This window comes from Panthera leo, chromosome A1, assembly GCF_018350215.1.
Source record: "Panthera leo isolate Ple1 chromosome A1, P.leo_Ple1_pat1.1, whole genome shotgun sequence".
Classification (NCBI taxonomy): Eukaryota; Metazoa; Chordata; class Mammalia; order Carnivora; family Felidae; genus Panthera; species Panthera leo.
Window position 1 is genome coordinate 117,026,010 of NC_056679.1, and position 15,668 is coordinate 117,041,677.

The 15,668-nt window shown below is 41.6% G+C and overlaps 1 protein-coding gene across 3 annotated transcripts; it reads left to right on the plus strand.

The window, feature by feature from the left end:
• The first annotated feature begins 6 nt into the window (after positions 1-6).
• On the plus strand, positions 7-14,207 carry PCDHB6 (protocadherin beta 6). Of its 3 annotated transcripts, none has more exons than XM_042937319.1 (2): positions 7-23; positions 622-3,386. In XM_042937319.1, the coding sequence occupies exon 2, from the start codon at positions 731-733 to the stop codon at positions 3,176-3,178; it is 2,448 nt and encodes an 815-aa protein (XP_042793253.1). In that variant the 5' UTR covers positions 7-23; positions 622-730; the 3' UTR covers positions 3,179-3,386. The 3 variants fall into 3 exon arrangements, with proteins under 3 accessions (XP_042793253.1, XP_042793257.1, XP_042793265.1); XM_042937323.1 differs by lacking the exon at positions 7-23 and adding an exon at positions 14,125-14,207 and having other exon boundaries at positions 32-3,043; XM_042937331.1 differs by lacking the exon at positions 7-23 and adding an exon at positions 6,203-8,870 and having other exon boundaries at positions 33-1,156.
• The last annotated feature ends 1,461 nt before the right edge of the window (positions 14,208-15,668 follow it).

Here is a 15,668-nt window from a genome sequence, read left to right on the forward strand (position 1 = left end):
GGTATAAGCACAAAATAAAGTAGGTCTGTTGTTTATGTCATTTTATGAGCCATATAACTTAGAGAAATAGTTTTTTTATTTTATAATTGGTGTTGCTAACCAACATTTACATTTTGTAGTTTATTGATTTGTTTGTTGGGACAAATAATGTACATTTTGAATTCACAAATCACACTATTCGTCAGAGATAAATTTCATTGCCAAAGAATACAAGATGATTATAGTAAATTTACATTACTTGGGGTAGTGATTTTTAAACGTTAGTATGCATGAGAATCACTTAAAGACAAAGATTGAAGTGCAGATTTCAGTTAGCACCCCCAGAGAATTTGATTCAAGATCTAGAGGGAAGACTAGGAGTTGACTTTGAAAAAAAAACAACCCAAGACTCCCAAGTAATTATTTATGCATATGGTTCACACACTATGGTTTGAGAAACACTGACTCCACCTCAAAGTCTTTATAACGCTCAGATTTGGGGAATAGTATTGCCTGTATGTTATCATATTGAAGTTATCAATTTGAACGCGTGGTGGCAGTGCAGGCTAAGAGAGTGAATAAAGCTCTGCAGATTCGGAGGACTCCATTTTATTCAGAGACCCCCTCTCCCCTCAAATATAGGACACATTTACAGCTAGAGCAAAGTTAGAAGTATTCAGGAAGGCAGTCGTCACCAGAGAAGTTATAAGACAAATTCGAAATTCAACAGCAAAGAGATTACGGAGGGTAGATGATGGACGTGGTGATTGGGACTGGAAAAGGATTTTTTCCTCTGGAATCAGACCTAATAGAAATGGCGCAAACAAAAGTACATCGCAATAAAAGGCAAGTGACTATCCTCATTATATGGATGATTTTGTGGGAAGTGGGTTCAGAATCGATTCAATATTCTGTACTGGAGGAGACAGAAAGTGGCATGTTTGTGGCCAATTTGACAAAGGATCTGGGACTCAAGAGAGGAGAGCTGGCTGAGCGGGGTGCTCAGGTCGTTTTCAAGGGGAACAGACAGCATTTGCAGCTTGACCCACAGACTTATGATTTGCTGCTAAATGAGAAACTGGACCGGGAAGAGCTGTGCGGTTCCACTGAGCCCTGTGTGCTACCTTTCCAAGTATTACTAGAAAATCCCTTGCAGTTTTTTCAGGCTGCTTTACGAGTCAGAGATATAAATGACCACGCCCCAGAGTTCCCAACCAGAGAAATGCTACTAAAAATATCAGAAATTACTACACCAGGAAAGCTATTTCCTTTGAAAATGGCACAGGATTTAGACGCTGGTAGCAACGGTCTTCAGAGCTACATAATCAGCTCCAATCCTCATTTCCACGTTCTCACTCGCATTCGCAGCGACGGCAGGAAGTTCCCGGAGCTGGTGCTAGACAAAGCCTTGGACCGGGAGGAGCAGCCCGAGCTTAGGCTTACCCTCACAGCACTGGATGGTGGGTCTCCGCCGCGTTCTGGAACCACGGAGATTCAGATACTGGTCTTGGACATCAATGACAACGCCCCCGAGTTTGCTCAGGAGCAATATGAGGCGCAAATCCCTGAAAACAATTCCCTGGGCTCTCTGATTATCACCGTCTCAGCGAGGGATTTAGATGCTGGATCTTTTGGGGAAGTATCTTACGCCCTATTTCAGGTAGATGACATTAATCAGCCCTTCGAAATAAACGCAATTACAGGCGAAATTCGACTGAGAAAGACTTTGGATTTTGAGGAATTTCAATCTTACCATGTGGATATTGAGGCTACAGATGGCGGGGGACTATCAGGAAAATGCTCTTTGGTCATCAAGGTTCTGGACGTAAATGACAACACTCCTGAATTGACCATGTCCTCACTCACCAGTCCCATTCCCGAAAACCTGCCAGACATCATAGTGGCAGTTTTCAGTGTATCAGATGCAGATTCTGGACAAAATCAACAGATTGTTTGCTCTATAGATGACAATCTCCCCTTTCTTCTAAGACCATCAGTGGAGAATTTCTACACATTGGTAACTGAAGGAGCGCTGGATAGAGAGAGCCAGGCCGAGTACAACATCACCATCACCGTCACCGACTTGGGGACCCCCAGGCTGAAAACGCAGCACAACATAACCGTGACGGTCTCCGACGTCAACGACAACGCCCCCGCCTTCAGCCAAACCACCTACACCCTGCGCGTCCGCGAAAACAACAGCCCCGCCCTGCACATCGGCAGCGTGAGCGCCACGGACAGGGACTCGGGCGCCAACGCCCAGGTCACCTACTCGCTGCTGCCGCCCGCGGACCCGCAGCTGCCCCTGGCCTCCCTGGTGTCCATCAACGCGGACAACGGGCAGCTGTTCGCGCTCAGGTCCCTGGATTACGAGGCGCTGCAGGCGTTCGAGTTCGGCGTGCGCGCGGCCGACCGCGGCTCGCCCGCGCTCAGCAGCCAGGCGCGGGTGCGCGTGCTGGTGCTGGACGACAACGACAACGCGCCCTTCGTGCTGTACCCGCCGCAGAACGGCTCTGCGCCCTGCACCGAGCTGGTGCCCAGGGCGGCCGAGGCGGGCTACCTGGTGACCAAGGTGGTGGCGGTGGACGGCGACTCGGGCCAGAACGCCTGGCTGTCGTACCAGCTGCTCAAGGCCACGGAGCCCGGGCTGTTCGGCGTGTGGGCGCACAACGGCGAGGTGCGCACGGCCCGGCTGCTGAGCGAGCGCGACGCCGTCAAGCACAGGCTGGTGGTGCTGGTCAAGGACAATGGCGAGCCGCCGCGCTCGGCCAGCGTCACGCTGCACGTGCTGCTGGTGGACGGCTTCTCGCAGCCCTACCTGCCGCTCCCGGAGGTGGCGGCGGCCGAGGCGCGGGCCGACCCGTTCACCGTCTACTTGGTCGTGGCCTTGGCGTCCGTGTCGTCGCTCTTCCTGTTCTCGGTGCTGGTGTTCGTGGCGGTGCGGCTGTGCAGGCGGAGCCGGGCGGCGTCTGCGGGTCGCTGCTCCGGGCCCGAGGGCCACTTTCCGGGCCACTTGGTGGACGTCAGCGGCGCGGGGACGCTGTCCCAGAGCTACCAGTATGAGGTGTGTCTGCGGGGAGGCTCGGGGACTAGTGAGTTCAAGTTCTTGAAGCCGATTATCCCGAACTTCCCTCCCCAGGGCATTGGAAAGGAAATGGAGGAAAGCCCCACGGTTCGGGATAGTTTCTTATTCAGTTAAGTATTCTATTCAGCTCTTTTGAAAATCTCTTTTAACTCAAAGTTACATGTTATTGATGGTCCGATTTTAATTATTTACGACACGTCCTTAGATTGAGAAAAAATCAGATACTGAGTATACACAGTATTTTCCCTATGCTATGGTTAGTAGATTTTTGTTTCTCTCAACTATTTTGACAGTCTGAATAAAAAGTAAATTTTTATTTGAATACTTTAAAATTTTTGAAACTCACTCTATTCATTTTACAAAAATTGTAATGCAAAGTCCTTAAGTAGGATTGTATATCTATTAGTGACAATGGTCATCACTATAGCTATGTAAGGAAATTTTTAAAATGTGAGTGTTTGGGGCATTTGGCTGACTCTGTTGGTAGAGCATTCGACTCTTGACCTGGGTGGTGAGTTCAAGTCCCATGTTGGTTATAGAGCCTACTTAAAAAAAAAAAAAAAAAAGAATAAAATGTGAATGTTTGATATTTAATCTGCTTGTTTAAGTTTCATTTTGGGGTGACTGCCACAGTGTGAATAACTAAAGATAAATACTAAAGATGGCTAAATGCGAGGATAGCCATTCATATTTATGGGTAATTCAACATACCATAATAGTCAATACATTTTTCTATGCATATAAACTTTACAAAAGTATCAGTACATTAAACTCCAATTTGTGAGCTTCATGTAAGCCTATGATAGTCTTTTTTAATAATACCAACCCAATTATAAGTGCATAATAAATATTTGTTGAAAGTTATTAACATTCCAATAGTGAATTTTAAAAATTAATTTTCAAGGAATACATAAAAATGCTAATGAAGTACCTTTGTCAGTAAGTGAAACTACACATCATTGTTTTATTTTCTTTCTAAACAGAAAACACCCTCCATGCACCCTAAACTCTATTACAGAATATAAAATGTTGAGAGTATATTTCATCTCCTTGTCTTTATCTAACAATCTGAAAGTTCAAATGTATTATTTAGTAAAATCCAAATTATATTGAAAAATACCTTCCTCCTAGCTTCTAAAGCCTTTTTATATGTGATACCTGCCAAGACCTAAGTAAGCTATTAGTGTCATGTTATTAGGTAATGTCGGATTTTCTGTTCTAGTGCTGTATAAGTATCATTTATCTTTCTTTTTTAAGTAGGCTCCATGCTCAGTGTGGAGCCCAGTGCAGGTTCTGAACTCACAACCCTGTGATTAAAACCTGAGCTGAGATCAAGTCAGTTGCTCAACCAGCTGAGCCAGCCAGGCACCCTGTCATTTATCTTTATTAACCATAAAATCATTTACTTTCACAGTTTAGCCCGTATTTGTCTTGTGCTGGTTTTATTTGTAGTATTTTAAGAAAAATTTCTCATTTCACCTTCCCATCAAAGTCAGGCAATTTATACTAAAGTGACAGCTGAGTGAATATTTTATTTTTATACTTAATTAAAATGGAACTAGCCTTAACTAAATTATATTTGGCTGTGATTTGTGTCCAAATAAGTGAACTGTCATGGATTATTACTAGGTGGTTCAATGAGTATAGGGAACACTTACTGTTTTGCATTCTTAGATATTTATCCCCTGCTCCTTGGAATAGCATTCTTCTTTGGGGGAAACTACTTTTCCTGCTAGGTCACTGCAACCACTTGGCTTTCGTTGGTGCTGTGGTATCTTTCGGTATACTCATTTCCATAGTCCCAGGGGATATACACTGGGATGGACCCCTGTCCAATGTTGACAGGTTAAAACACTTCCCCAGAAAGTGTATCTTTAACTCCATTGACTTTTTTTTCCTTCTTCATCTTTGTAGAAAAGACACTGCCTGAATCCTGAACTTATATTGATTTCTAACAAATCAAACAGCCATTTCCTCGTAGTCTTACTGGGCATTGCATGGAGTGATTTTATGAAGGAAAAAGAATTGCCAAAGGCTATGTAGTCCAGGAGACTGACACGAAATCACATTTTAATTTTTTTCAGGGGTTACAGGCACATTTCACTTTGGGAGTGGAAAGTAAATTTTAAAATTTGTAACTTCTTCCAACAATACAACAAATTAGTATTTTTGTAATTGAATGTAAGCACCCATGAGGAAGAACTTTTGTGTTTATTTTACCACTTAATCACCAGAAGCTGGAAAAATGCCTGCATGGAGAAATACTGGTTAAATGGGTAAGTGAATTTGTCTTGAGCAGAGTTTTGTGTTACTGAACTTGTACCTTGTACCTTTAACGAAGATGAATATAGACATAGATATATAGGTATTACTTTTGCTCTCACAAATATTGTTAGTTACCTGTTACCTGCAATTGGGTGGAAGAGAGTTTATAACCCAAAAGGCTTTCTATTTGTTTTAACTGTTGCATGATGCTTTGAAAAGGAAAAAAACCCTGAAGTTGTAAGGCAAGACGCTTGGTGGCGCTGCAGGCTAAGAAAGTAAAAAACTATCTCTGCAGGCACCATAATAGCTGAGCAGTTTCTAGCTGCTCAAAAAGGAAGTGTTTTACACCATTAGGGGGATAGTAGGTTTCTGAGAGGCAGCTATCGCCATATCCATCAGTGTTAAGAACTAACTCAAGATTATTGAACCGAGATAGCGGAGTTGGCTGCACAGCAATTATTTTGTGATTAAATAACTGCATCTTTTGGACGCTAAGGAACGATGGAAACACCGCTACCCAAAGCGCCACAGAAAAGGCAAGTGACCGCCATTATTATTGTATTAATACTATTAATTCTGTGGGAGGTGGACGGTATGACCATTAAATATTCGGTTCTAGAAGAGAGGGAAAGCGGCTCTTATGTGGCCAACCTTGCAAAAGATCTGGGGCTTGGCTTAGGGGAGCTGGAGGCACGGGACGCCCGGATTCTTTCCAAAGGGAATCAACAGTATTTGCAGCTCGAGAAGAGTGGGAATTTGATCCTAAAAGAAAAATTGGACCGGGAAGAGTTGTGCAGTGACACAGATCCATGTATACTGCATTTCCAGGTGTTACTAAAAAGCCCAGTGCACTTTATTCAAGGTGAACTACAGCTACTAGATATAAATGACCATGCCCCAGAATTCCTGGAAAATGAAATCCTCCTGAAAATCTCGGAAAGCAGCCATCCAGGGACTGCATTTCCTTTGAAAATAGCTCAAGATTTAGACGTGGGCAGTAACACAGTTCAGAACTACACTATTAGCACCAACTCCTATTTCCACCTTTTCACTCTAAATCACAGTGATGGCAGGAGATACCCTGAGCTGGTGCTGGACAAAGCGCTGGACCGTGAGGAGCAGTCAGAGCTCAGGTTAACGCTCACGGCGCTGGATGGTGGGTCACCGCCGAGAACTGGGACTTCTCAGGTTCTCGTTGTAGTCCTGGACATAAATGATAATGCCCCTGAATTTGCTCAGCTGCTCTATGAGGTCCAGGTCCCAGAAAACAGCCCTGTAGGTTCCCTCGTCATTACCGTGTTTGCTACAGATTTAGATGCTGGGACCTATGGAGAGTTATCCTACTCATTTTTCCAATCCTCAAATCAAGTGATTCAGGCCTTTGAAATAAACGCAGTCACGGGGGAAATTCGATTAAAAAAACCGTTGGATTTTGAGGAAATTCGATCTTATCGTTTGGAAATTGAGGCCTCAGATGGTGGGGGTCTTTCGGGAAAATGCACTATAGCCATAGAAGTGATGGATGTAAACGACAACGCCCCCGAACTGACGATGTCAGTACTCATCAGTGATATCCCAGAAAACACCCCTGACACCGTCGTCGCGATTTTCGGAATTTCAGATCCAGACTCCGGGGAAAATGGCAAAATGATGTGTACCATCCAAGACCATCTCCCCTTCTTTCTGAAACTTACTGTAGAAAATTTCTACACTTTGGTGACTGAAAGAGCGCTGGATAGAGAGAGCCAGGCCGAGTACAACATCACCATCACCGTCACCGACTTGGGGACCCCCAGGCTGAAAACGCAGCACAACATAACCGTGACGGTCTCCGACGTCAACGACAACGCCCCCGCCTTCAGCCAAACCACCTACACCCTGCGCGTCCGCGAGAACAACAGCCCCGCCCTGCACATCGGCAGCGTGAGCGCCACGGACAGGGACTCGGGCGCCAACGCCCAGGTCACCTACTCGCTGCTGCCGCCCGCGGACCCGCAGCTGCCCCTGGCCTCCCTGGTGTCCATCAACGCGGACAACGGGCAGCTGTTCGCGCTCAGGTCCCTGGATTACGAGGCGCTGCAGGCGTTCGAGTTCGGCGTGCGCGCGGCCGACCGCGGCTCGCCCGCGCTCAGCAGCCAGGCGCGGGTGCGCGTGCTGGTGCTGGACGACAACGACAACGCACCCTTCGTGCTGTACCCGCCGCAGAACGGCTCTGCGCCCTGCACCGAGCTGGTGCCCAGGGCGGCCGAGGCGGGCTACCTGGTGACCAAGGTGGTGGCGGTGGACGGCGACTCGGGCCAGAACGCCTGGCTGTCGTACCAGCTGCTCAAGGCCACGGAGCCCGGGCTGTTCGGCGTGTGGGCGCACAACGGCGAGGTGCGCACGGCCCGGCTGCTGAGCGAGCGCGACGCCGTCAAGCACAGGCTGGTGGTGCTGGTCAAGGACAATGGCGAGCCGCCGCGCTCGGCCAGCGTCACGCTGCACGTGCTGCTGGTGGACGGCTTCTCGCAGCCCTACCTGCCGCTCCCGGAGGTGGCGGCGGTCGAGGCGCGGGCCGACCCGCTCACCGTCTACTTGGTCGTGGCCTTGGCGTCCGTGTCGTCGCTCTTCCTGTTCTCGGTGCTGGTGTTCGTGGCGGTGCGGCTGTGCAGGCGGAGCCGGGCGGCGTCTGCGGGTCGCTGCTCGGGGCCCGAGGGCCACTTTCCGGGCCACCTGGTGGACGTCAGCGGCGCGGGGACGCTGTCCCAGAGCTACCAGTACGAGGTGTGTCTTCGGGGAGGCTCGGGGACCAGTGAGTTCAAGTTTCTCAAGCCCATTTTCCCCAACTTCGTGGGTGAAGCAGCTGGTAGGGACGCCGAGGAAAACGCTAATTTTACAAATAATTTTGGGTTCACTTAGGCATCTCACCTTAAGGGGAGATATATGATAATACTAACTAATGTATTATTAGTTCGCAACCTGTTCATTCACATAAAGAACTACATATTCACACAAAAATTATTGTCATATTTATAGGTATTTCATCCTATTGAAGTATTTTACATTCTGAATCTCTGGGTTTTTGTTGGTGGTGGTGGTGGTGTTTTTAGCCAGCTCACATTTTGCATGTTCATACAATAGGGGAGAAATGGTGTATCTGTTTTTTGGGGGTAAGATTTTTGGAGGTCAGAAATGTTTTCAGGTTCCTGATGTTTGAGCTTGTTCACTAATATCTTGTTATGGCTAAGAGAATTGTGTTTTCTGATTATCATTAGCATAGAGTATTGTAAATCATGACTTCCAATTTTAAAAATACTTTTCATTTATACAAATGAATTATACTTTTCATTTATACAAAAAAATTTTGTCACGTTAGAAATTGTTAGATTTCTGTAGTAGTGTTTTGTCTTGCCTCAAAGGAACTAATATTTTATCTGGGTGTCGTCTAAGTTGAGTATTGTCTTTCAAAATTGATCTCTTTGGACTATACCATCTGATACAATTTTAAAGAATTCAATCCCTGTTAAATAGAAAAAATGTTGGTAGACTTATGATTACTTTTTCAAAATAAATGATTTGGGTATGTAAATAATGATTCTCATTCTTTTAAAATAATAGAAAGTTACATGATTCAAACATATTCAATATGAATAGAAAACAGAAAATTTTTTTCTCTTTCAGATTTTTGTTTAAATTCTAATTAGTTAACATAGAGTGTAATATTAGTTTCAGTAGAATTTAGTGATTCATTACTTACAAGACCCAGTGCTCATCATAGATTCATAATTAAAACTATCATGTTTCACCTGAATGTAATAAAGCAAAAATTATATGCAACTATAGATTTTGCTTAAGCTTAAATAAATAATCTCTATAAGGTTAAAACACAAGAATATAATGCATAGTAAGATATTAGCATCACTTAACTGCCTGCTAAAAAATGAGGCATCCTCTAATACATGCCCCCTCACCTTACTTTATACTTTTTGTTATATATAGTACCTTTTCAATGTTTATAGTATTTACAATGTATTTTTAAAGGATAATCCCCATGATTTTTTAGACTTTTTATGTTTTCAAAGTCAGTGTACCCTTTCACTCTGTTTCATGCAAATATGTTCAAGCATTTATTTATTTACATATGGTAAGCATAGTTAGTTTTTAAACCTGATACTTCTGATAGCTGAAGTTTGTATGCGCCTATTTCTGCTGTATTGTTACTGATTTTTCTTATTGGTTTTATCTTTGTTTCTTTGTGTGACTCATATGGTTGATTGCCCTTGAAAAATTTATTTGTAGGATGTCCTCAAAGCCTAGGTTGCATGTTTCATCCTTCAAAATGTATTTTCATTGAACCCATTGGGTTCAGCTAGGATTCTTAAATCACTCTCAGTAGGGAACCACTGCAAACCAATTTTATGGCTTGATGTTTCTCACAACTCAACATATGCATATTGAAAATTAAACACACATGAAGACCAGTCTGTAGCTATAATTTCCCAGGCATCTTTTCTTTTTTTCTACTCTACTTAACATCAGGAGCACTTCCATATAGTTTCCTGAAGTTGGGGTGAGGGAGCATCTTTAGATTTGTTTATGTTTACGTTGTATCAACATATGTATATATAGTGGATATAGCCCTGTGGGGATCTCTTAAAATGGGAGGATCTTTGTAGAATATGCTGCAAATTTGGTTGACCCTGAGTCTTGATTTATATTTAATGTCATGAATAGCTTCAAATCAAAGTCCAAGGGCAAATATTTTTAATTGCCCTGAGGGAATAATGAGTTTTGTTGTTCTGACAAATGGTTTACTCCTCCATTACAAGCTTCCATCAAAAATTGGGCTTTTTTTCCATTGTGTTTTCTACTGTGTTTTTAGCTCTTCAATTTTTTTAAGAGAGAGAGCGAGCGAGTGGGGAGAGGGGCAGAGGGAGAGAGAGAGAGAGAGAGAGAGAGAGAGAGAGAGTCTTAAGCAGGCTCCACACTTAGTGTGGAGCTGGAGGCAGGACTTGATTCCAGGACGATAACTTGAGCTGAAATCAAGAGGGAATTGCTCAACCACTCAACCTACTGAGCCACCCAAGCACCCCTAGCTCTTCAATATTTTTAAAGTAGTTTTTTTTTTAAAGTCTTGTCCATTATTCTTTATTGTTTTCCATGGGAAAGTCATCTGAATTATCTATACCATCCATTTCAGAAATGAGGAGTTTTGCCTAATGTTGTTTCAATTTGCAGATTCAGTTTTGCCATCATTCCAATGATATATGAGGCTATTTTTTTCTTTGAATCCGGTGTTTCATTCTTTGGGTACCCTGCCCAGGCAAATGATCTCCTTTCCTTACTAAACTTTAATCTCATGGAGAGAGCTCTTTTTCTATTACATTTAGGAAAATACATACTGAAGTAAATATAGACGAATGAGAGTTGAATAAATTATTGAATTAATGAATTAGTGTGTTATTTTATCATCTGGCTTTATAAACTTATAAACTACAACAAAAAAATTACCTATTTTTATAAAATGCTCATGTACTGTTTACACTATTTGACATTTGTTTCATTCACCTAACAATTTATCATTTACAAGTGCCTGGGCTCAGTGGTTGGGTGTTCGACTCTTGATTTTGGCTCAGACAATGATCTTACAGCCCATGGGTTCAAGCCCTGCATCAGTCTGTATGCTGACAGTGTAGAGCCTGCTAGGGATTCTCTCTCCCTCTCTTTGCCCCTCCCCCACTCATGTGTGCACGCACACACACACACTCTCTCTCTCAAAATAAATAAATAATAAAACTTAAAAAAGAATGATTTATCATTTAGAATATGTGAGCCAACTATCATCTTGTAAAGTGTATGATATGTTGAGCACTTTCCATATTTATTCACAAATAATGAAATTTAAGCTAATTTTATTTATTGTATTACACATAAGGGGAGAAAGAGTCTAAGATTCAGTTTCAGACTGTATATATATATATATATATATATATATATATATACACACACATATATGCAACTAATTATATATATAATTAGATTATTAAACATTTTTATCCTTAGTTTCTCAGGAATGTACCTGTAATTTTTTATTCTGCCCTATTTTTGAACCAACTAAGATGTGTTAGCATAAGGGAACACTTTAATTGCTTGATGATTTTCTACCTTACTTCTTTTCCTTTACAAACTCTGACAAGCTCCTATTCCTTATAATTTGAGTGAAGGCATGCAATTTTGACTTTGACCTTGGGTGACTTTGGGTGAATTATTCAGAATTCAGCACAATAAAAAAATAGAAACCACTTTATGTATATCTAACCAAAAACAGATATTTGCTAGAAGGTATTAGATGCTTACAGAATCAGAAGAACTGGACAAGCAGAAGTGAGAGAGCCTGCAATTAACTCCTGGTTTTGAAGCCATACTACCATTTTTGTAGTATAGAAATCAGGAAGCCACTGCTACTGCTACTATCAAAACTGTTGCTCCTACAATGTCCTCTCCCATCATCACCTCTAAAACTGGTGAAAATTCAGGGGAACCTAGTGTCTAGCTGCCACAATGGCCTCCAATTACTTCTGAAACTGATGGCTCGACACAGAAATGCTGACTTGGCTGCAAGCACTCACATCTCTCTGACCTTGCTGATTAATAGCATTGACAGTGGGTAGATGACCTTTGCCTGTCTTCTCAGGCTCATCATCTGAAGCCATCTCATTGGTAAAACCTAATTTTCATCCAGAATAATAATTCAGAGTCCTTAAAATTAAATTTTAAGATATCTAGACCCAGAATTTTTTAAAAATCATAAAAAGAAGTAGGAATGGATGACAGTTGCCAAGAGCCCACTGAGGAAGCATCATTAGTTCAAAGAGAATCTTGTCTCAGCAAATGAATTCATTTATTGCTTTGGGGCTAAGTTTTCAGTGGAACAAAAATTCTTTTGGCTACAAATCACACCACCAATATGTAGAAATGCAATCATATGCTCCTCTAATAACCAACCCAAACAGGCAAGTTAGTTGACCCTATCTGCTTCTAGTGAGCAATGGGAACTATAGGTGTGGTTTGAGTGGGTATGACATAGACTACTCATTTCACCCAAATATATGTTATCCCCTTATTTTTTTTTTTTTACTAATAGACCTCTCATTTTTTAGTTGCTCATGTGGATATGTGGGCTATAAATTATATTTCCCAACTTCTGGTGTGATTGGAAGTGGTCTTGTACCAAAGTTATGGCCACTGAGACATGACTACAAGTGCCATGGAATATTTCATGGAAGTAGTCTTTAAAAATGAAGACAAAGCCTTCCCTTTCTCCTACTTATTGGTCTTAATGGAGCTATTAAGGGTGGATATTAGACAGCGGTCTTGAACTGTAAAGTGAAGGCCATGATTTGAAGGTGATAAAACAACAAGATGGAAAGTGACTATCCCAGATAGCACTGAATGCATTTCAAGCCACTATCCTTTTATAAGAGAAAATAAAATTATATTTTGGAGAAGCCATTGTTGTTATGGTTTCTTCTATAATATCAGGTTGAAATTATAGAGAACATATTTATATATAGAAATTACCTAGAACATAATTCTTGCTGTTATAGTAAGCTTCTTTAACAAAATGATATTTAAGATAACCAAAGAAGGAACAGAGAAAGTTATGAGGTTTACATGCATGTCTTACAAAGAAAACAGCTCAAGATTTAAGAAAAATAATTTTTTTTTTAATTTTTTTTTTCAACGTTTTTTTATTTATTTGTGGGACAGAGAGAGACAGAGCATGAACGGGGGAGGGACAGAGAGAGAGGGAGACACAGAATCGGAAACAGGCTCCAGGCTCTGAGCCATCAGCCCAGAGCCTGACGCGGGGCTCGAACTCACGGACCGTGAGATCGTGACCTGGCTGAAGTCGGACGCTTAACCGACTGCGCCACCCAGGCGCCCCAAGAAAAATAATTTTTAAAAATGAATTGATTATAGGAATAAAAGTAAATTAATTAAGTAGAATAATAACCACAGAAGATTTCACCAATAAAACATAAGTCTATTTCTTTGAAAAATTCAAGGGTATTTTGAGTTAAATTGGTGGGTTGGACATATACCTTTAATTTGGCTTCCTCTAAATATGCACTAACATGAAAGTAAAGAGATATTTTCAAAAATAGAAACTTATAATAATGGAAAGAACAAGGTAGAGGACAACAGGGAAAAATATTAGTAGGTGGAAAGTAAATGAATGACTTAGTGGAATGACAAACCAACTACCAAATCCTGAAGTGTGAAAAGCTGAGAACCAATCCTGTTGAGGCTGCAGGATTTTCAGAAGCATCAGAGCCATCAGCCCTACATACTATGGAAATGATGATAGCATGCCAAATATGGAGGGTCACATTAAAATTGCGTGAAAAGTGGTTAAATCTACAGCAGATAACTTTTCCCCAATGTAGTCAATGAGCAACCTCTTTCTCTGATCCTAGCATTAATTCTAGAATTTTGATTTCTCATCACCACAAAAAAGGAGAGTCATTATATTAGAGGTTCCACTGGCAAAGTTGAGAGCAGGGGTCATATGGGTAGTAGAAATAAATGACCATCTAAACATTGTATGCTGACGGATTGTTAAAATGCAATGAGAGTCATTGGGACCAATTACAGATGTTTCCGTTCTCAGACACATGGCAGAATTTTAATTGTGTTTCTTCTTTAAATTACATGTGGCCAATAAAATGTGAGAATAAATGATATATGTTACTTCTGGGCTAAGGCTTTCAGAGACTGCACATGGTTTAACACATTTACTTTCTCCAATACAGTGATCCTGAAAGCATAGGTAGAGATGGAGTCTCCAGAAGCCTGGATCCCTGGCTGAGCACCATGAGGACTCCATGCTGAACTGTATAGGATATATAGTGTGAGAAATGAATCAACCTTCATTGTGTTAAGCCTCTGAGATTTGGAAGGGTTGTTTGATATTGAAGCATTACCTATCATATTCTGAGTGATGCAGATATCCACTCGTCTTCCTCCATCAGTCCTTTACCTTTTCAACTTATACCTTTTCCTTTTGAGTAGGAGATTTTATAGAGTTGAAGAATCTAACCAGTCCAAGTGGCAAAGACCTATTCCGACTGACACTAGGGTTTCCCCAACCACAAGTGCTTCCAGTTCACCTTAGAGCACACATCAAAATGGACAAGCCCTGCCAACATGCTTAGAGCTAGCACTGAACTCCTTAGGCTACCAAACTAAGTTAAGAACAGACACCTGAATGATACCCCTGAAGAAAGCTTCTAAAAAGAAAAACTGAAACAAAAACCAGGCAAAGAGGAAAAAAGGTAAATTGGACAAAATAAAGATTTCAGAGATGAAAACTTGAAAAAAAACCCTAAAATTAATATGATCAGATAAGTTGTTGCATCTATGAAATAAGCACAAAAAGAGGACTCTCTTGAAAAATTCCTTAAGGGGCGCCTGGGTGGCTCAGTCGGTTAAGCCTCCGACTTCAGCTCAGGTCAGGTCTCGTGGTCCGTGAGTTCGAGCCCCGCCTCGGGCTCTGGGCTGATGGCTCAGAGCCTGGAGCCTGCTTCCCATTCTGTGTCTCCCTCTCTCTCTGCCCCACCCCTGTTCATGCTCTGTCTCTCTCTGTCTCAAAAATAAATAAACGTTAAAAAAAATTAAAAAAAAGAAAAATTCCTTAAAAACAGAGCTCTTGTAAAATATGAACATAATAAATGAAAATCTCAATAGAAGAGCTTGAAGGTAAGGTTGAGAAAGTATTCCAGGAGATATTACAAAAGTATTTTAAAATGGCAAAAAGGTGAGAAAAAAATAAGGAAATTAGAGATCATACCAGAGGTCCAACATCTTATTTGTAGTAATTGAGAGAGACAGAGAGAGGAGAGAGAGAGAGAGAAAAAAATAACATTACCCATGAAATAATTCCAGAAAATTTCTAAAAGCTGTAGAAAATTAGTTCCCTAGTAGAAAGCGCTTACCAATTGTCAATGCATGAACTTAAACCCAAACCAAGACACATCAGTGTTTAATTTGAAAATAGCACAATGATGAAATACTCCAAGAAGTAAAAATACAGGTTATATAGAAACTATAAAATAAGATTTCCTTTAGACTTCTTAGCAAGCACATTGATTTTAGGGAGCTCACTAACAAAATATTTTAAAATTCTGAAGAAAAATATTTCCAACCTCAAACTCTATCATCAAATTTCCAATCAAGTTTGAGGGCAGACTAAAGATATTTTAATACCCTCAAGGTCACAACAAAATGTAACTCTCATACATTCTTCTCTGGAGACTACTGGAATATATCTATTAAAATGATAGAGTAATCCAAGAGA

Bases quoted from the DNA above. Each gene is read 5' to 3' on its own strand.
- PCDHB6 (XM_042937331.1), top strand. From the start codon at position 731: ATGATGGACGTGGTGATTGGGACTGGAAAAGGATTTTTTCCTCTGGAA. The intron at 1,157-6,202 runs GTCAGAGATATA...GGTGAACTACAG, and splicing joins TTTTTCAGGCTGCTTTACGA to CTACTAGATATAAATGACCA.